Source organism: Ananas comosus, unplaced genomic scaffold (assembly GCF_001540865.1).
Source record: "Ananas comosus cultivar F153 unplaced genomic scaffold, ASM154086v1, whole genome shotgun sequence".
NCBI classification, from domain to species: domain Eukaryota; kingdom Viridiplantae; phylum Streptophyta; class Magnoliopsida; order Poales; family Bromeliaceae; genus Ananas; species Ananas comosus.
In genome coordinates, this window is record NW_017891094.1 from 3,651 (window position 1) to 25,409 (window position 21,759).

Here is a 21,759-nt window from a genome sequence, read left to right on the forward strand (position 1 = left end):
ATAAATAATCGTGCATCATGGCAGCGAACACAACTCCTCGTGTTGAAACAATTATCGTCGGATAATCGTTTCGATTCGGGTTCCCGGAAGTGTCTAATTCGACACCGGAACCCACCGTCGCTCACCCGTTATTTCCGAACTCTCGAAATGACGCAAGTGACCAGCCAACAAGGCTCAGCGACTACGCAAAAGCTCACGAAGCACCGTCGGAATAATTCCGAACCGAACCCGCGTTCCGTCGGCGGATTTCGCCGAAAAACGCACCGGAAATGCATTTTCGATCTTCACAAGGGTCTGGGGCCTTGGACAATCAGTCCAGAGGTTATCCTCAACCAACACTTGCTGCCAACAGCAGCTACGACGAACCAAAATGCATAAAAGCCCTCCTGAATACCTGAAATCGCATTATTTTATGCGATTTCGGCGCTTTTATGGTCCGACAACGTAAACCAGAGGTCAAACAGCCAAGACGAGACTCTCTCTGACTGGTCTCGGCGTGCTGGAGGCCGTGCTCACCTTTCGGAGCACTGCCGGCCACTGTGGCACGCGCACGGGCGATGCAAAATTAGTGAAACAGCGCGCACAGTAGGAAAAGCATGCTTATCTCGCTAACCAGGGGCTCGTTGACCCTAAGTGAGGTGAGCACTGTGATAATGACTGACTGACGATCCCCGTGCTCACCCCCGGAGGCATCGGAACAGCCTCAGGTCGCCGAAACAGTGAGTAGAACAGGAAACACTGCGCAGAAAGGCTGAAAACAAGCTTACCGGCCAGGGTGGATTCTAGTGGCACGCCGGCGCTGCGAGGCGTGCGCATCCCCGGCAGAGCAAGTGCGGCTGTCCAACGGGTCTGGGAACCTGCTCCGCGCGAAGCGCCAGTGGGCGTGGCGGATGTAGGTTCAATTCGACAACAGCTTCCTCCTAGTTCAAGTCTTTCCCGCGGCCGCGGCGCGGCCGGAGGAGGTCGGGGGACGTCGATCCCGTCGTCGGAGGCGAGGGGGTCATGGTGTAACCTCCAATCGCGGCCGCGGCGTCTGCGTGGCCGGGTGGCTCGCCTCGCCCGCACAAGCTCTTGGGACGGCCAGCAGGTGCAACACGGCGCCGGCACTCGTGCGGGGACGAACGGGAACACCCGATGGTCACCGAGTCTTCCATGGAGGCGGCGCGGCCAGTGGGGTTGTGGCGGCGCGCGATGCAATATCAGCCCAGACTCGGCCTGGGTTATAGGCATGACCGCAGGAGCTGGGCGCTCCGCGGCTGCGCAGGACGGTGGGCCAGCGCGTATGGTCCTGTGGCTCCGGGGAAGGGCACTTCGGCTGTCCAAAGTGGCGGCGGCAACTGCTAGCCAGGAGCTAAAGTCCTGGCCAGATCTGCCTAGATCTGGCCGCAGCTTGCCAGCGGCGGCGGCACTGCGCAGACGACCGAACGGCGGCCGGGCTTCGTCAGTCGGCGCATGGCCAGGGATAGGGCCTCAAGGGTGATGATCTCCCAGGTGGTCGCACGGGCAGAGATGGAGAGGTGATAATGGGTTGGTTAGAGACGAAGGATGGAGGGGTGCCGGTCAAGTTTTAACGGCGCCAGGGCACCTTGTCCCGGACCTGGTGAACAAGGCTAGGGCAGGCACTCTGAGGTCGACTAAGGCATACAGGGGGGGCTGGGTGTAGATCTAGGGTTTCGTGGCAAAGATACCCTAAGATGCACATTGATACAAAGGGCAACTTGCACCAAAGTTCACCGAAACTACAAATTTCAAACGCTAGTCCCCTCACAATGGTAACAATCGCGTATTCGCAGCGCCTACCATAATCGAATCTCCGTGCGATCGTACATAAAATATTGCGACTTTGCAAAATACGTTCCCACACCCGACCTCTCCTCGATCAACGTGCGATCTCCGTAGATCCGTCCGTCAGATTTGCGAACGGATTGTACCAGTGCGATCAGCACTTCGGAGACAACAAAGCTACCATTTTGGTTCACCTCGAACGGTCACGGATTCGCGACGAAATCCAATCTCTCTCCATAAGGCCAAAATGACGCACAATTACATATAAAACGCGTATTTTTAGATTTTCTCAAAATCCGTGCATCAAACTCAAAATCCGTCAGCGCCAGTAGTTCCAGAATAGCTGAATCCTTCGAAATGAGCTATTGGACTGCTATGAACGGAGTCCGATACGCACCAGAAGCCAACTCTACTCCGTGGCCTCTTCGGAAAACCGGAGTTACTATTCACTTAAGTGAAAACTAATAATCGCGTAACTTCTCCGTTTAAGCTCATTTTCTCCTGAAACTTGACGAGTGCTTATGTAATTAAATTACACACATAAACATCGTCAACAGAGAGTTTAGTTGCACAGTCAAAAATCTCAGTCCTTACCCCGTGGAACCAAGATGTATAAGGACTTAAAGGCACGGTTTTGGTGGAATGGTATGAAGAGGGACAATGGCAGATTTGTGGCTCAGTGTCTGACTTGTCAACAGGTGAAAGCCGAGCATCAGGTACCTGCTGGCAAGCTTCAGAATCTGTCGGTGCCCGAATGAAAATGGGAGCATATCACGATGGACTTTGTCATGAGATTATCGAGAGCATAGGGTGGTTTCGATACTATTTGGGTGATAGTGGACAGACTGACCAAGTCTGCTCACTTCCTACCAGTACTGACCACCTGGTCCAGAGAGAGATTCGCTCAGTTATACTTGGATGAGATCGTCAGATTGCATGGTATGCCTACCTCGATAGTATCAGATCAAGACCTGAAGTTTGTTTTGCATTTTTGGAGGAGTTTTCAGACGGCCTTGGGTACACAGCTACATTTCAGCACAGCATTTCACCTACAGACAGATGGTCAGTCAGAGAGGATGATTCAGACTATGGAGGACATGCTGAGGGCATGTGTCCTGGACTTTGGAGGAGGGTGGCATCGATATTTGAGACTTGTTGAGTTTGCGTACAACAACAACTATCAAACTAGCATTCAGATAGCTCCGTTTGAGACGTTGTATGGATGCAGGTGTCGATCCCCTTTACATTGGAGTAATGTGGGTGAGAGGAAGACTCTGGGACCTGAGATTCTGATAGAGGCAGAGGAGAAGGTCAAGGTTGTGCGACGACACATTTTGACAGCCCAGAGTCGACAGAGGAGCTACACCGATACCAGGAGACAAGACTCAGAGTTTCAGGTTGGAGATCATGTATTTCTGAAAGTCTCGCCGTCCCGAAGGATACGCAGATTCGGAGTGCGTGGAAAGCTTAGTCCACGTTTTGTAGGTCTTTTCGAGATATTGGAGCGAGTTGGACCAGTAGTCTACAGGATTGCTCTACTCCCATGGCTGGCCGGTGTTCATAATATTTTTCACATCTCGGCATTGAGGAGATACGTGTTTGACCCATCACACGCGATTGACTTCACCTTACTGGAGCTTGGCGAGGATTTGAGATATGAGAATCGACCGGTGCGAATTCTTGCTCGTGAGACGAAAGAATTGCGCAATTGGGTCATACCTTATGTAAAAGTGTAGTGGAGTCATCACAAGGAGTGTGAGGGGACGTGGGAGCCGGAGATGGTGATGCGGGAGTCCTATCCCTACTTGTTCGAGACTCAGGATTGAGGTATGTATTAAGTTTCAAGAACGAAACTTTTTATAGTAGGGGAGGATGTGGTACCCATGGTTTTTGGGGTTGCCCGCGAGATTTCAGTATCTGAGGTTTGTCGACACATCTGGAGAGTGTCGGGACAAGTCGGAGTCGTTTTGGCCCGAAAGAGATGCAAAACGGATTTAGTGCGACGCGAGAGCAGAGTTTTAACATTGAAATCTGCAAAGTGCAGGTTTTCAGTACGGAGTACCGATACCCCAGTGTATTTTCAAACAGACTGCTCTCGGGTTGTGCTAATTTGATACTAAGTACCGGTACGACAGCGGGCTGGTACCGGTACCCTTTGTGCAAGTTTGCGGGTTGAGAGGCCATTTGAGTTGGTGAGGGGTATGGAGGTCATTTTGTAGTGGATAAAGATGCCACCTACTTTTACATCATGTTTATCCCCTCAATTAACTGAGAGTGTGCACGTTTCTCTCTCTCTCTTTAATTTGATCGTGAGCTTTGTGGAGGCCGCGGTTTGAGCTCAGATCGACGTCGACGTTGCGCCGAAGAGCCGCTCGAGCGTGAGGACGTCGCGGTTGCGCCGTTGGAGGTCGGGCGAGCGCGTATTTTCCTCTCCTTTCGACTTCTCACCGTGGTTGGATTAGCATTTCGAGGTGGGTTGAAGTTTACAGAAATCGTCGGAATATCTTCTAAGTTTTAGTATCGTCGACATGTATTATTGGTTTATTTTCTTGCTAGTACTCAAATTCATGGATTAGAGATAAAATCTGAATTTGGAGTTAAGCTAGTAGTATAATTTTACATGTTGGACTTGGAATTAACTTAGAAGAAAACTATAGATTCTACACTGTCATTTTCTGAAAAATATCAGATTTAGTTTTAGGAGCTGTTGTTTGTTTGTATCATCGCAGTTAGTATGCGGTGGATATCCAGTTAGTGTAGGATGAGTTTACACTCGTGCTGGGATGCCGAGTTTATTTTACAGTAGTGTGTAGACTGTTCCGCACTGTCGGGTGCCGTCGCGGTTGACGGTGGACCCAGTTTGCTATTTTTGCATCGGATTGTGCGAAGGGCACGTGAGTTTTGGTTGTAGGACCAGTTAGACCCATTTGTTTTGATTATAGCCTGTGAGAGTCTGATTGAGCTCGGCAGAGACACGCTTGCATACTCGGTTGGGTAGCGCCCAAGAGTGCTACTCCGGAGTCGGACTTAGTGCTTTTGCGTTGATGTCGTAGGGTCCTGGTTGGACTTGCTCTCCACCAATCACCCAGCGTGGTGGTGGTTAGCGTAGCTTCGACAGGCGGAACGGGTGCGTTCAGTCCCTAGTGAGATTGGATCAGAGATTGCATCTTGGTTATATCTACAGATAGCTAGTATTGGTTAGCGATAGTATAGTGGCATATAGCTGTAGAGTTTTAACAGCTTCCGTTACTATTCTTCTGTATACACTCTGTAGACTTAGTGGGTGAGCCGTTGAGGTCGATAGCAGTACCCACTGAGGACTACTTTTTTTGCAGTAGTTCTCACATCCAGTTGTTGATCTCTTTTTGCAGAGCCTTCTTCTGCGGCTGCTGTTGTCTTCGATAACTTATCATCAAGGATTGCGAGCTATTGTCATGCCCCGAGCCCGATCCTTTTGGCAGGTTCGAGAGCGTCGAACAGACGTCGAACGGACAGAGCCTCCCCTATCCGCCCAAGGCTCAACAACAAGTATCAATAGAGTATAAAGTTTGCATAAGCGGAAGCATACACAATGGCTTGCACGAGGGCAAGCAATAGCCAATAGTGAAAGTAAATAACTACACTTAGGAAATCAATTACAATTTTGTATCATTTCTTTTTTACATCTCATATCTCCAAAATATAACATTGATATTGAATAAATTCTTTTACATCATTCATATCCTTTTATTTAACAACTATAATCATCAAAATACAAAAGATGATATATCAAAAGGGTATGCAACTAAGAAATAAAACATCTCGGGCGGTCTCTACCTAGGGCGCGATGCCCTTACCGCGGTCGTCTGCCGGCTCGCTCGGTCCCGGCTCTGTGGAAATAGGGGTGTGAAACTACAACAAAGTTTCCAGTGGGTTCGGCAACCAATCACGCCGACTATCCCACTAGGTCTAATAAGGCATAATAGAATAGAAGAAAGAAAGTAGCAAACTAACAAATGCAACTAATATACCTGAACAATATAAAATGTGATACTTGGTATAATGCTCATGATGAATGCAGGATCACAATTTCTTTACCCAATCTCTTGGCTAACCCGTAGGTTTTGCCCTGAACAAACTCACCAACCCAAAATCCTAATAACCGTGAAAATACGCGCTACAACCCGATAGGACCGTCCTCTGGGGAGATACCCGCTACACCAGTGATGTCGACTCCGGAGCACATCGCCCGAGGGGGAGCTAACACCCTCGAGCAAGGACTAAAGGTGAGTACGATCAATCCTACATTGAGGATTCCAAGTTCAATCCATTCCTTAACTTTAAGGAAGACCATGAACAAATGACCCTTAACTCTAAGATTGAAATGTCATAATGTCTCAATCATTCTTTTCTTTCCATTCTTTACTATCACTAGTATCATATGCACTACTAAGTTCTTGTACTCATGCCACACTTATTTTCTAAGTGTTCTAGATTCATCAATGTCACTCACTAGATCTATGTCCATGTGTTACTTTTGTTCACTAACCCTTCTAGGTTCTTGTCACTTGTCGTGCATAAATAGGGTTTATCATACTCACATTCTTACAAGTATTTAACATGCATTTGAATTTACTTCATGCTATAAAAGAGTTCACAATTTAACCCTATTATGCAAAATGCTCAAATATGTACATATGCTCAAAACATGACACTTAGACATAGAGAGATTTTCGAAGTCCTTGGAATGCACCACCCACCTCGAGTAGTCGTTTGGGTGTAGAATATGACGACTCCCGAACTTTACGAAAGCCGATTCTGCGTCCTATAACCAAAATAGTGCCATATTAGGCCCTTTGTACATGAACCATACTTAAATATTTTCGTAACGTCGAACGGAGTTGTCCAACGCGTCGAGGATACCGCCAATTAGGTTTCTACGAGGTTAATTCGCCCTCGAAAAATCCTAGGGCAAAAGCCCCAAATTTGGTGCCCTAACCAAATCCATTGCTAAACCCTAGGTTTTGATCTCTAAAACAAGCAAAAGAGAGCTTGTCTAGTCTCTAGAAGCTCATTTAGAACCATCCCAACCATCTCTAGGGCTTAAAATGCAAACCCTAGAAATCGCCCATTAGAGCACCATGAAGAAAACTAGTGTTCATGGTGTTCAAGGCTCTACTACTCTTCTAAAGCCTCTAAAGAGACAAAAACTCCAAAATCTAAGGTTAAAATCCAAACCCTAGAGTTATTTTTGCTTAAGGACTCACCTTTACCCAAGCTCCACCAAAGCCTCCTTGTTGGAGAGCTTCTAGGACCACCCAAGCCACCAAAGATCCCTCCTCAAGCTCCTTCTTCTTCTTCTCCAAGCTCTAGTGCTAGAATTCTAGAGAGAGAAAAGAGAGAAAGTGAGAGGGAGAGGTGTGAATGGCTGTAAAGGGAGAGGGGGGTTGAGTATATAATGTGTTGTAACAATTACAACAAGGCCCCTCCACTTTATTCCAGTGCACTGCCCAAAATGGGCAGTTTTCGCAGTGAGGGACCGGTCTCCCCGACCTTAGACCGGTCCCCGAGGGCTTCTCCCGCGGACTACACAGGCTGCGCGCGAAGCAACCGGTCTCCTTCGATGGGACCGGTCTCTCCTCGTAGGGACCGGTTCCTGAGAGCTAATTTTTCAGGACTTAGTCGATTTTTCAGCCACCTCGCCGCCTACGCGTTTGGGGACCGGTCTCTCACACCAGGGACCGGTCCCCGAGAGCACAAAACCTGCAGTTTGCAGATTTTGATTCCCAAAGCTCTCGAAGATCCCCCAGTAATGCACTTTTGCACTATTTGACGCCTTCGGCTTCTCCGAAGTGTACCAACCTCGCACCTTGGTCAATTTGGCCAAAGTTTGAATTTAATTACCGAGATTTCGATATGTTACATCTAATTTCCTTTCCAGACTTGTGCATACTAGAGAGTACCTTTCCAAGATAGTTTTGGGACTTTTAAAGTACATATTATCTTTGTTTGTCTGGGTACTCGGCTGTGAGCTGAGTGGTGAGTAGACATTTTATATGTACTCGGAACCCCTCAGAGTATATTTACATATTTTTTCAGTTAGCAACTCTTTACCCTGTGATTCTAAGCTTGGATTGTTACAGTACATTATCGCGTTCGTAAACAGAAAAAATTTCTATCTATAACGACAAGTCGTTGCGTGCTCGAAAAAATGTGTAATCCGGGGCGTTGACAATAATTTTAATTAATAAGATGAAAGAGTGCAACATCTTCTCAAATAGTGCAACATGCTCTTCAAAATAGTGCAATATCTGTATAATTAGTGCAACATATGCATTGTTAATACATTTTGCATGATTTTTACACTAAGTTACATACAGTTTAGTATATTACGCGAAAATAATATAATATATTACAACATATTATAAAAATTATACAATATATGTATAAACGGTGCATATTTTACACTATTTATACATATATTTTCACCATTTATGTAAATATTGCACTATTATAAGAGAATGTCGCACCATTTAGATGTGTTTTGCACTCTTTCTTTTTAAAAATTAAATTTCATTACATATTAAATAAAGTGTCAAATTTCTTGAAAATGACAACTGCTAAGCCATAATAACATGTACCTTTCTCGTGAAACGAGAAACCTCATTCAAAAGAAAATAAAAAAATAAAGAATAATTAGTAAGATGAAAGAGTGCAACATCCTCTCAAATAGTGCAACAAGCTCTTCAAAATAGTGCAATATCTGTATAAGTAGTGCAACATACACATTGTTAATACACATTTTACATAATTTTTACACTAAATTACATACAGTTTAATATATTACGCGAAAATAATATGCAACATATAATATAATAAACTGTATGTAATTAATTTAGTGTAAAAATCATACAAAATGTGTATTAAAAATGCATATGTTGCACTACTTATACAGATATTGCACTATTTTGAAGAGCTTGTTACACTATTTGAGAGGATGTTGCACTCTTTCATCTTATTAATTATTCTTTATTTTTTTTATTTTCTCTTGAATGAGACTTCTCGTTTCACGAGAAAGTTACATGTAATTATGGCTTAGCAGTTGTCATTTTCAAGAAGTTTTACACTTCATTTAATATGCAATTAAATTTAATTTTCAAAAAGAAAGAGTGCAACACATCTAAATGGTGCAACATCCTCTCATAATAGTGTAATATTTACACAAATGGTGTAAATATATGTATAAATAATGTAAAATATACACCGTTTGTACATATATTGTATAATTTTTATAATATATTGTAATATATTATATTATTTTCGCGTAATATACTAAACTGTACGTAACTTAGTATAAAAATCATGCAAAATGTGTATTAACAATGCATATGTTGCACTACTTATACAGATATTGCACTATTTTGAAGAGTTTGTTGCACTATTTGAGAGGATGTTGCACTCTTTCATCTTATTAATTATTCTTTTTTTTAATTTTCTCTTGAATTAGGTTTTTCGTTTCACGAGAAAGGTATATGTAATTATGACTTAGTAGTTGTCATTTCAAGAAGTTTTACACTTAGTGACTTAACAGTTATATTTTCTAGGCATTTAAAGCATATAATTTTTATGCATTTTGACAGAAGGGTAGTTTGGTCATCCTTCTGAAAATTCGGTCCGAATCTGCAAAAACTAAAAAGGTGGCCCACTTTTGCAAAAGCGCAAAATTAGTGGATTTTTTATGCAAATTGGCCTTATATTTGTGCTAATGTTCAACTGGTTATACACATCATTAAAATTTATTTAGATAAAATCTGAAACTGGTCTTATTTTGTGAATTAATGCTTTTCTTTTGTTATGGCTAAATGACATTTCTAGTCCTAAAAGATACATTAACCTAAAAAATCATTTTGTTTTTAAAGAACGAGTTAAATGTGAATGGCATTTAATATTAAGTTTATTCAAACACTTCAATAATAAAAAGAATCTCACACTTTTTAACTCCCCCAAGGGCTAGTTTTTGGAACACCCCTCTACAGGGCACTTTTTAACTCCTAGCCGTTGGATCTCAGGCCATCCGACCGTTGGAGGCGCCCCTCGCCACCACAAAAGGAAACCAAACCCCTCCATTTATGCACGAGACCGACAAAGGCAAAGTTAGCGAAGAATCGACAAAGGAGAGAGAGAGAGAAGAGAGGAGAAGGGGCTGCTTCTGCTTCTGCTTCTCTCAACAGCTGAAGCCACAACGGTAGCTGCGAATCCCGGCGTCGAAGGCGAAGGGGAGTCGACGGCGGCTCGGCGCCTCCATTCTTTCTTCTCGTCGGTGCTCTCGAGCATCTTCTTTGCGCAGCAGAGCCAGGAACAAGAAGAAGCAAAAGGAGGAGAAAGAGGAGGAGGAGGAATGGCCTCAAAGCAACATAACGCAGTCGCTCCGCAGCAACCGAGAGGTTAAGCATTAAGAAAATATCGTCTTTTTATTGGCTTTTGAAGTGTTTTACGAGGTTCTAATAATCGTGTCTTGTTTCACGACACGGCTCTTTCTTTTGATTTGTATTTGTATTTGTTCTCTTGATTTTGCTCATTTGCGTCTATTGGTTTCCGCTCGTGTGTCTCAATAGTTTCCTAGCAAAAATAAAACAGGTAAGGATTGAGAAAGATTGGATTTTGATGAGGGCCCATTTCTTTAATTGGCTTTTTGAGGCTTTTATGATTTTCTAATTGCGTCTTGTTTCATGGCTCTTTCTTTTTATTTGTTTTCGTTGTTCTCTTGATTTCGTTCTATTGGGTTCATCTTGGGTTTCTTAATGGTTTTGAATAAAAAAAAAAAAAGGTAAGAAATAAGAAAGGTTGGATTTTGATAAGACCCACTTCTTTTATGACGTTCTCATTTGCTTTTAATGGGTTCTCCATGGGTGTCTCAGTGGTCTCAGATCAGCAAAGGAAGTAGAAGTTACAAAGATTGCTTTTTGATGAAGACCCATTTCTTTAATTTGCTTCTTGAGGTGTTTTATAATTAAGGTCCTAATTTGGTGTTGTTTCGTGTTTCTTTCTTTCGATTTCTCTTTGCGGCATTCATTGTGTTCATTTTGCTTTTAATGTTGGTTCTTCTTTGGTGTCCAATCGCATCGAGCCCTTCTCTTTTATGCTTAATTGGTTTCAGGTTCTTACTTCTTTAATCTCTTATTTAGGTAAGAGATATACTTCTTCTTTGGACAATTGAGGATGGTTAACGTCCGCAGTGCTGAAGGGTCAGAATTGTCACCTCAATCGGACCAAAAATCATGAAGATCCAACACTAACCATTTCTTTTTCAACCTTTTGTCTTGCCCTCCCTTTTAGGAAGTCGCAGGTCCTCATTTTCCTCGCGATCTCTGATTATATATCATTTTATGCCTACTTTAGATTCAGATAATCTTATGTTATATTGGTTTCTTGCGGAAGCTTTGGTGCGCAACGGTTGGCAAACTTCGCTGCTGTCACAAAGGTCTGCAGACGATCCGCTGCTTCGCAGAGAAGCACTTCTAGATATCAATCATTTTACTAAAACCATCAACATTGTGTGCAGAAGCCTGTAGCTGTTCCCGCCGATGGAGCAGTAGGAAAAGGTGGCGTGAAACCGGCCAACAAAAAGGCTCCCACTGTGAGCTTCGGTAAGAAACCAATGTAACATAAGATTATTTGAATCTAAAGTAGGCATAAGATGATGTATAATCGGAAGAGATCGCGAGGGAAATGAGGACCCACCGAGTAATGAGACGATTAATCTGCACCTGCGACTTCCTAAATGGGAGAGCAAGACAAAAGATTGAGAAAGAAATGGTTAGTGTTGGATCTTTGCGGTTTTAGGTCCAAATTGAGATTGAGGTGACAATTCTCACCCTTCAGCACCGCGGACGTTAACCAGATTACCACCGCAAAAACTATCCTCAATTGTCCGAAGAAGAAGAAGTATATCTCTTACCTAAATAAGAAGAAAGAGGCGACGAAGCAGGTGTCGGCGACGACAACAACAGCAGCAGCAGTAGCAGCTAATGTCGGTTCTCGCGGCAAACCTTCTCGAAAGAAAGTCCACACTTTCACTTCCGTGCTCACCGCTCGCAGCAAGGTGCTAGCTCTATTCTAGCTTTTACAGCTAGAGAATTTCTCATTCTGGTTTCTTATTGTAACAAGAACTCGTCTTTTCGTCGGTGTTAATGTAAGGATGCTTGCGGGTTAACTGGGAAACCGAAAGAGTTGGTACAAGACATCGATGTGTCTGATGCCGATGACCAATTGGCTGTTGTGGATTACGTCGAGGACATCTACAAGTTCTATAAACTCGCCGAGGTACAAATTTTTTCGCGAATTATACGTTTATATATTTACTCTTGTATCTGAATCTCTCATTTGTGATGCAGCATGAGAGCGAGCCGACCCCACGACTACATAGACTCTCAGGTCGAGATCGATGCGAAGATGGGGGCCATCCTCGCCGACTGGATAATCGAAGTGCACCATAAGTTCGAACTCATGCCCAAGACTCTCTACCTCACGTTTTACGTCATCGATCGGTATCTCTCGATGGAGATGGTGCCGAGGAGGGAGTTGCAGCTTGTGGGTGTCGGTGCCATGCTTATCGCTTGCAAGTACGAGGAAATATGGGCTCCCGAGGTAGAGGAACAAATATAGTATCTTCTTCTTTTATGTCCATTCAAATTTGTGATGAATTTGATTAATTTGTGTATTTGATGCAGGTCAATGATTTCATTTGCATATCAGATAGTGCATATACCAGGGAGCAGATACTGGGGATGGAGAAAACAATTCTGAACAAGCTGGAATGGAACTTGACTGTTCTGACGCCGTACGTGTTTCTCGTGAGATTTCTGAAGGCTGCAGCCAGTGATAAGGACGTGAGGACTGTAAAAATTTATCCCTGAAAGTTTGCTCCAGATTTCAATTTTGAAATCTCTTTTGAGTTTCAATTCTTGTTTCAAATGCAGATGCAGCATATGGTCTTCTTCTTCGCCGAACTGGGCTTGGTGCAATACCCGATGATCATGTATCGTCCATCGATGGTCGCTGCTTCCGCAGTCTACGCAGCCCGCTGCACGCTGAAGAAGAGCCCTTTCTGGACCAAGACGCTGAAGCGCCACACTGGCTTCTCCGAGCAGCAGTTGTTGTATGCATCTTTCCTTTATTCTAATTGCAATTCATGCTGTAATCATTCTGTAATCATTGGTTTTGTTGGCATTCGGTTAAATCGAATCGGGTACGCCCATAATCGGGCTTGATCCGACGGTTATTATGTTGTCTAATCGTATTAGGATTAATCTCGCTTTTAAATTGAAAAACTAATTAGAGATAAATTCTAATCATATTAGGATAACAATTAATAACCGATTTGGCCTTATTTCTTACGCTATTGGAATCCCTTATAAATATACGGGCGATCCCACATAAAACGAGGAACGGGAAAATAAAAGAGAATAAGAAACAAAAAGAGAGAAATCACATCCTCCATTAATCTATTATTCTAAAGGGACTTGAACGGTGGATTTGCGATCGTGCTTGTTTGTAGTTCGATCCACCGCGGGTTCGGAACGTTAGAAGACTTTCAAGGACGATCCAAGGACACGTGAATCAACCTCTACGATTCGGGCTCGTCGCGTAGTAGCGTGAATCGCTTCCGCAAAAAGGTACGAATCAATACTTCCGCTACGTTCTACAGGTTTTGTGCTGCATACTTGCAGGGACTGTAGTAAGATCCTGGTGAACGCGCACGCAACCGCAACGGAGAGCAAGCAAAAGGTCGTGTACAAGTACTCCCACGAGCAATTCGCAGCCGTGGCTCTGCATCCTGCGGCGACGAAAATGATGGAGGAGTTGAAGAAATTTTCGATCGAGTGATCGTGGGTTGTTTTCTGTTCTTTTGTTCTGGTTTTGCAAGACTTTGATAATTCGTTATTTTTGTTTGTTTCGCCGTGCTTTCGAGTCTACAAGAGAATCAATCATCTCAGTGGTGATGATAGGAATTAAGGATGTGTGTGTTCTCTTTCCCAGGTGTGCATACTCTATTCCCAGGAGTATGGTGTATCCTACAGTTCATTTCTGTTTCTGAGGAGGGTGCACTCTACCCAGGAGTACAATTTACAATTTATCCAATTGTCAATTTGATTTGCTTCCATGTATCTGAATCTATTGATACAATTGCTATTTGTATAATTCTCCCAAAATTTAGTGTGAGATTTAAGCTTTTAAGAGGATTTTGATTTTTCTGGGTGTCTTTTTGAAAGAAGATCAATCAAATCTAAGGTTCTTACATATTGTAAAAGTATCTAACTCTTTTGAAACCAACTAACATACAAAATGAGATCTGATTTTGAAGTGTTTGATCCCCAGAAAAAGTGAAATGCAAGCAAGGATTCCTGTCATTCTTACTTGATAGAGCATCTCAAGTTTATTAAATTGAAGTGTTTCGGCGTAATTTCAATACAACAGAACAACAATGTTACGCCGATTGAAACAGAAGAGTGAAGAAGAACAAAAAAGTAAAAGGCACTGCATAAGTTGGCAAATTGAGCAACATAATCCACCTATCATCTTATTAGCAGAATCAGTTCCTGTTCCTGGGCTTCAGCATCCATTGCCTTTGTGTTCTTCTTCCATTAGATCGTCGCCGACCAGCACTTTCGTCCAATCATGCTTGTGTAGAAGCCCTTGGACGAAAGACTCGAGGCTATTAAACGAAGAACCGCCCTCTTCAATCGCTCTCTGAGAAGCCTCCTTAAGCTCGAGAGCATTTTTCCTCAATTCGTTCCCTTCGTTTCCATCCAAATCCATCAACCTGAAACCCATCAACCTCCTCACCACCGTCGCGATCTCTTCTCTCGGAATGACACCGTCCTCCCCCGTCTTCTCCGTCAAACTCAGTCCTACTTTCCACTCACTCACCATAAGTCGGCTGTCGACCGGTTGATCCCAAAATATAGGAAGCATGAACGTCGGAACCCCCATAAACAATGCCTCGAGCGTCGAGTTCCATCCACAATGAGTCAAAAAGCCGCCGACAGAAGGATGATTCAGAACCTTCAACTGCTCACACCAGGGCATGATTAGACCTGCGTCTCCACCGTTTCTTGGATCCGAGAGGAGTCGTCTCGCGCGACCCACAAGAATTTGATCTTGCTAGCAACCAGGCCCAGTGCAAGCTCGTCAAGTTGAGATGTCGACACCGAGAGGAAGCTACCGAGTGACACATAAAGTATGGAGCTTCCAGGTTGAGAGTCCAACCAAGTGAAGTAGTTTGCGGTAGCACAACCGTTCTGCGATGCGGCGTTATTTCGAGATTCTCGATCGAGCAACATGTAAGGAATGCAGGGGCCGATTGCGAAGATAGGACATGGGAGCTCTTCTCTTAGTAGATCAATTGCCTTTGATTCAATCTCATAGAAGGAGGTGAAGAGGAGACATTGAGCTTTCCGCGACCGCGAGATCGCCCCGAAGGCGCATTCCAGTGTTCCAAAGGAAAACATGTATCTGACATCACTCAATCTCACTGATGTCAGACCAGGTATGTAGTGCTCCAAAGATTGGTCATCAATTTCTGCATCAAATTTTTTAAAAATTTGATGAAGAACAAGAGATTCAATCATGTGGCTGCATATTGTGTGTATTATGCTTCAGATAGTAAAAAAAATTGAACAAGAAATATGAACAAAAGGGACTCAAATTTACTCGCCACATACCTAAACGGTAACGTGAATGCTGGTGGAATTAGAGGGACGTAGAAACTTACAAACTGTATAGCCAACGTATTCAGGAACAGAAACTGAAATCGGGTCGAATTGCTTAATACAATTCATGAAATGAATTGTTTAGTTCATAGGACAAATGATAATTGTAACAAACTGTATATCCAGCGTATTCGAAAACTGAAATCGGATCGAATTGCTTAATACAATTCACGAAATGAATTGTTTAGCTCATAGGACAAATGATAATTATAACAAACAAGACAAGTAATTAAAAACTACGACATTAGCATGAGTAAAATATTGGAGAACTTCAAATCTGAGCAAAACATTTTCCAACTAAACACTTTTAAACACGCACTTTAAGAGTTCCATAGAAATTTACCAGTACAATAATTTAATAATTTTCCGACTGAAAAAATATTTTTATATATTTGGTTTCTAAAAAAAATAATTTTGTCTAATTTTTTTTTTTTCCAACTTCATGAAAAAGTAGTGTCTTGTTTTCTGAATTTTTATTCGTAAAACAAAAAAAAAGAAGCTGATTTTCATGAAAAGCTTTTTTTAATTTCGAAAAATATGTTTTTTTCATGCTTCTTTTGAATAGGGATGTCAAACGGAACGGATTCGGGACGGATTTTCAAAAATTCGAATCTGAACCCGATTCCAAACCCGAAATCCGAACCCGAACGCGACGGATTTTAAAAATCCATATCCAAAACCGAACCCAACCAAGAACCCGAATCCCGAACGTGAATCCAAACGCGAAACAATTATTTCTCTTTTCAATATTTCAAAGTATATTATATTAAATTTAAAATTTTAAAATACAAATTCAAATATAATATTAAATTTATATATATATATATTATATAATGTAAAATAAATTCGGATTCGGATCAAGTTCGGGTTTAGGTCGGGTACAGTCAAAATCCATATCCGTATTTATATCTGCCGAATTTTTATTTTTTATATCCATATTCGGAATCACGTCCATTTAATATCGGATAAATTCAGTCCATTTAGGTTCGGATTCGGATAACATTTTGGATATCCATACCCATTATCCATTGACATCCCTACTTTTGAGCATAGTTAGTTAATTTGGATTCGGCAAAAATTCGGTACGGATATAATACGTATAAAATTCGTTTTCTAATTTTTAAATTCATTAACCTTATAAGCTTTAAAAGCATCAAGAGCCTCAGCCTTTTCAAATAAGAGATAGAGATACATGTATCTTGAATGGTCATCAATAAATGAGATAAAATATCTCTGACCGTTGAAACAAGCAGTAGGAAAAGGTCCATAGATATCTGTATGTATGATTTCAAGAATTTTAAAACTCTTTCTGGCACCTTTAGTAGTATTTGTGTTAGTATGATTTCCCTTTATGCATTCCACACAAGTACCAAAATCGGTAAAGTCGAAATCTTGTAAGATCTTTCCTTTTACCAATCTCTTTATTCTCTTTAGAGAGATATGAGCTAAATGCTTGTGCTATAAATAGGAGGAGTTTTCTTTAATAATGTTCCTTTTAACACCAATGTCATGATCAACATTAAAATTATTTTCAAAAGATTGACTCAAATTAAATTTGTACAAATCATTTACCAAATAACCATTGCCAATAATAACATTATCGGAGAACATAGTAAAAGATTCATTTTCAAATAAAAATTTAAAGCCTTTATTTCTCAATTTAGAAACAGAAACTAAATTTCTAGAATATTTAGGAACATAAAAAGTATCCTCAAATTCAAGTACAAAACCAATACTGAGTTCTAAAATAAACTTTCATACGTATTCAACATGAGATTTGTTTTCTTCTCCGCTAATTAAAATCCTTTCATTTGGCTTTAACATCATTAGATTGTGAAAACCATGCATGGCATTTGAAATATGTACAATAGTTTTAGAGTCAATCCACCATGTGTTTTTAGAAATATTAACTAAATGAGATTCATAACAAATATAGATAGTTTCAATATCTTTTTTTTTCGAGCCAAACTTTATAGGAGCTGACAAACTGCTCCTCAATAGCCTTTAGGTAATCCTTGGCTTTATCACATTCTGGAATCGATTCCCTTATGCTTTTTGATACTCTAGACTTTATGAGCATCAAACTTAAGCGGTTGAATCGCTCCCACTTTTCCTATGCGGATTCCTACTATGGAGTCATTTGCCCCACTACCTTAGGCGGTTGCTCAACGCGCAGAGTCAAGTCTAAATCCATATAACCCAAAGTAAAAAAAATAATTTCTTTTCAATCAAAATAATTGTCCCCAGTAAGTATAGAAATACGAGAAACATCATTAAGAAATGCGGTAGAGGAAAAAGCTGCAAAAATAAAGAAAATATTGAACTTTATCGCTTACTATAAGATAGTAATCTTTAGATAAGATAAATTCTACCTTCCTGTGGGCAGAGGCGCTACACGCATAGAATTAATCTACTTTAATAATAAGACTAGCAGAAAACTAATTTCTAAATAACAAGATTTCTATACCTGTGGGCATAAGAAACTCGCTATCTAGAAATTCAATCCACTATCTTATTCCAGTCAAAGTTCAGAAAATTATTTTATTTGACTGCAATAAATAGTCAAACTTTAATTCAATATCAGTAATACCTTATATATTTTTCATTATCTATAGGATGTTGTGGCTACTCCTGAGCATAATGAAAAATACAAATAACCTTATTTGACATTGAATGACTATTTAAAAATAAATTAGAAATCCGTATGAATTTTCGGGTTAACTTTAAATCAATATCATCTTGTAAAAATACCATAAGTGATTAAATATCATGACTAGGATGCTGTGGCTACTCCTAGACATAATTAATCTCACAAGTCCGTATATGATATGAATGATCGAGAATTTCATATTATTCTAAAACGCAGCGGAAAAATAATAACAGTCTTGAATAATTTTCTTAAGAACCTTATGTGACTCAAAAATTATAGTCTGTATAAAGTCTATATATTCTACTCTAAATTTTTCATGATCACCTTATGTGTGTTTAGAATAATAATACAAAAATATACCGTAAAATATTAAACTAAACATACTACTTTATATTATGAATAAACAAACAAGTAGAATAGAAATTATATATAACAAATACCAAAAGTTATACATAACTTTAATATATAGACTTCTTCATAAATAAGTCACATTATAAAAAAAATTATTGTAATACACTGAACTTGTGCAAATGCGAAGTTGAGTGTGTTGGGATGATAGGTGGAACTACCTTAGTTCTATAAAGCTTGACAAGTTTTTGGACGAAGTTAAGAGTGACGATGTCGACAGACAAGAAGTGCAGCTCCAGCAATTGGCTATTTTTGCAGTTGGTGTCTCGGTATTGGCAATAATGTACCGGACAGAACAGGCAGCAGCAGCCATGCTGCAGTAAATTTTTTGGCTTTTGCTTCATGTTGCCTTACCCGCTCCGACCCCTGATGTTCAGATAAGCTTGCTGGAGCTTGGCAACAGGGGTTTGAAGCTTTTCTCTCTCTCTAAAGTTTTCTTTTCTCTCTCTACTTAGAGGCAATGGTTTAGGTTTGATTTTGTTACTCTACTTGATACCAGCTGATAGGGAGTGAGTTGAAGCTGTGATTGAGGAAGAAAAAGAAGGGATTGGAGGAGTATTTCGCAGCTCTTTTGCAGTAAATAGCTGAATGGAAGATTACTAAGGTAACCACTCAACTATTGTATAGTTTGATGTGTTAATTGTTAAGTTAATGGTGATGTTGGGTTTCTTGTTTTCAGCTGAGGTAAAGAGGAGTTCCAGCAGCCATAGAAGCTGGAATTATTATGGTTTTCAACCTTAATTCAGAGGAGGAATAGAACTGGAACGTAGAAAGAGGTAACTTGTGAACTAGTTGCCTTAAGTTGATATTACTATAAGCTTATCAATAAAGATGTGCTGGAATGTGTCGCGGCAGCTTGGAGGTCAGGTTGGGGGCTGAATACTTGGCCTTCATGGGCTAGGTCGAGGATATATCAACCAGCAAACCAGAGTTACAAGTAAGGAATTGATACAAGCAAGATTTGAGCCTCCATTATATGATAATCTAGTAGTAATTGAAGCAGTTTGGAATTGTTCCTTCGCAGCAGATTTGCGAACCACGTTGAGCTAATCTCGTGACCTGGGGGACTAGTTTGGAAGGTGGTTAAACTAAGGGTAAGTTGAAATTTCAGTTAGAAAACTGAAATCACTAGATTTCGGCTAATTTAACGCATATATAAGCATATTTATGCCATTTTGACGTTGTTCGCAGTGAGATTGCAATCGAGTCTTGGATCGTCTTCGGCTGACTTGTGAGGACTCTTGGAGGTTACATTTGAGGCACTAATGTAACCCAAACCAAGGATTCAAGTTACTACTTTATTCTAATTAAGAGTTTTGCTGAAATTGATTCTTAAGTAATCGTCTCGACGCGGTTTTGATGCTTTATTTTCATCAGGACTGAAGTCTAGTAGAGCTGAATTTCGGGATGTCGTTGAACTGATTTGAGCCTAGTAATAGGTGGGTTTGACCTAACCAGAGCAAGTGAAGCTCCCCTATGTTCTATATGTTACTATAGAATTGATATAGTCGTGCGTTATCGTCACTATGTGGTTGCCAAAGGATTTGGGATATCTTTGCTATAACGTTTGACATAATGGAACTAGAACCTCTATGAAATAGCGAGAACTAATGCATATTTGTATTTATGCTTGTGTTTATGTTAGTTCAGTTGAGTAACTAATGAACATATTAATTATGCTTTTGTAGAGTAGATAACAATGACATTATTTGTGACTGTTTTAATAGTACTTGATAGTAGAAAGTTCTAATGCCATACATGAATTAGCATTACTCTCATGCGCTTACTAATCTAGTGGATGCTAGCTATTGTCATTGTTATTATATTAAGAATTCCGATCAATAGATCGAGAGTAAGAATATAGCATACTATGTCATGAGGTTTGAGATATGTTAGACTATGGATTTTGCTTGCTTGCCATCGTGCTCATTCGCACACGCTTGTGAGGGTCGCTCCCTACAAGCCGGCACTCCGGAGTTGGCCTACGCGACAGTTGCTAGCCCGTGCGGGATTGGGTGCCGAAGTGGATTGCCGTGGGGAGTGTATACTACCACGGGGCCATTAGGCGCGGCGCAAGCTGGACTACCTTGAGTAGGACCTTATGAATGAAATAAAAGTACTAAATGACAAAGGACAGTAATGAATGCTCATCAGTTATAGTGTACAGTATTTATTTACACATCCATGTTTATATTCATGTTTATAGTAGTTGCTCTGCTTCTATTATTTAGTTGATTCATTACTGCAGAAAATCATGGTTACATGCTGATTACATGCCTCTTGCCTGCTAGCATTGCATATAGATATCATGCAATTATTGTTTTTACTTTCATTTAGTACATCATGAGCCTAGTTGTGTAATTCGCCGAGACTGGCGGTTTACCCACTGGGAACTATTATTAATAGTTCTCACGCCCTTTTATGGTTGTTTTTACAGAGCCATCTACAGGAGAGGCTAGGGATCGTGGCAAGGGAGTCGCGTTTATCTAGACATTGCTAGGAGCATGCTAGTCGATCACCTTGCTACTCGGACTACGACCGAGGGTGATGTCCCTATATATAGAGAGAGACCACCATTGTACCTACTTTTTGTTTACCCCGTGATGTATATGTACTGTTGAACCAGATATTATAGTTGTGATACTTTCTTTTTTAGTTGAGATTTTGGATTGTGCATTCTTTGCTCCTATTAGTGATAGTATTATTGACTTCTACTATGCTCTGATATCAGGATAGGATTCTTTTATGTTTTACTCCTATCGACTTGTTTGTTGTAGACGCCTTATATACTGCAGGTGTATGGCGGATCTGTGCACGTACCGGATATGCTTCCGCTGGTATCCGGGCGTGAAAGGAGCACAAAAAGTATTATGACCTTTGGTGATTTCTAATATACCCCTCTACTGTCACTAACCTTTCTTATTTACCCTTAAGTTAAGGGCAAAATTGGTATTTTATTTTTTTTTAACTGTGGTAGATATTTAATTCACGTTTAACTCAAGTTAACTTAACAAGAGATAACTGCGGGAGTATTTTGTAATAACGGTGGAACATATGAGAGGTATTTTATAAATAAAAAAAATAGGGATAAATCGAATATTTTCAAGCATATGAGGGGTATATAGGTAATTATCCCTATAAAAATATACACCTTGATTTTTTTTT

General features: G+C 40.9%; 1 protein-coding gene, 1 long non-coding RNA gene and 1 pseudogene across 9 annotated transcripts; 2 read left to right on the top strand and 1 right to left on the bottom strand.

Annotated features, from left to right (window-relative positions):
• The first annotated feature begins 9,886 nt into the window (after positions 1-9,886).
• Positions 9,887-14,003, top strand: LOC109704628 (cyclin-B1-1-like). 6 transcript variants are annotated; one of them, XR_002214439.1, is made up of 9 exons: positions 9,887-10,208; positions 10,950-11,245; positions 11,327-11,866; positions 11,962-12,087; positions 12,159-12,411; positions 12,495-12,662; positions 12,744-12,922; positions 13,322-13,656; positions 13,804-14,003. XR_002214439.1 is itself a non-coding variant. In XM_020225391.1 (9 exons), exons 5-9 carry the CDS (start codon positions 12,011-12,013, stop codon positions 13,380-13,382), a joined length of 738 nt encoding a protein of 245 aa, XP_020080980.1. In that variant the 5' UTR covers positions 9,887-10,208; positions 10,950-11,110; positions 11,203-11,245; positions 11,327-11,866; positions 11,962-12,010; the 3' UTR covers positions 13,383-14,003. The 6 variants fall into 6 exon arrangements, 5 of the variants coding, with proteins under 5 accessions (XP_020080980.1, XP_020080982.1, XP_020080979.1 ...); XM_020225391.1 differs by having other exon boundaries at positions 10,950-11,110; positions 11,203-11,245; positions 13,322-14,003; XM_020225393.1 differs by having other exon boundaries at positions 12,495-12,653; positions 13,494-14,003.
• Positions 13,757-18,938, bottom strand: LOC109704629 (annotated as a pseudogene).
• Positions 18,939-19,064: 126 nt separating this feature from the next.
• Positions 19,065-21,048, top strand: LOC109704630. 3 transcript variants are annotated; one of them, XR_002214441.1, is made up of 7 exons: positions 19,065-19,198; positions 19,274-19,370; positions 19,450-19,531; positions 19,619-19,688; positions 19,786-19,883; positions 19,972-20,033; positions 21,032-21,048. It is a non-coding gene; the product is annotated as an uncharacterized LOC109704630 (long non-coding RNA). The 3 variants fall into 3 exon arrangements; XR_002214440.1 differs by lacking the exon at positions 21,032-21,048 and having other exon boundaries at positions 19,972-20,134; XR_002214442.1 differs by lacking the exon at positions 21,032-21,048 and having other exon boundaries at positions 19,622-19,688; positions 19,972-20,134.
• Positions 21,049-21,759: the final 711 nt, after the last annotated feature.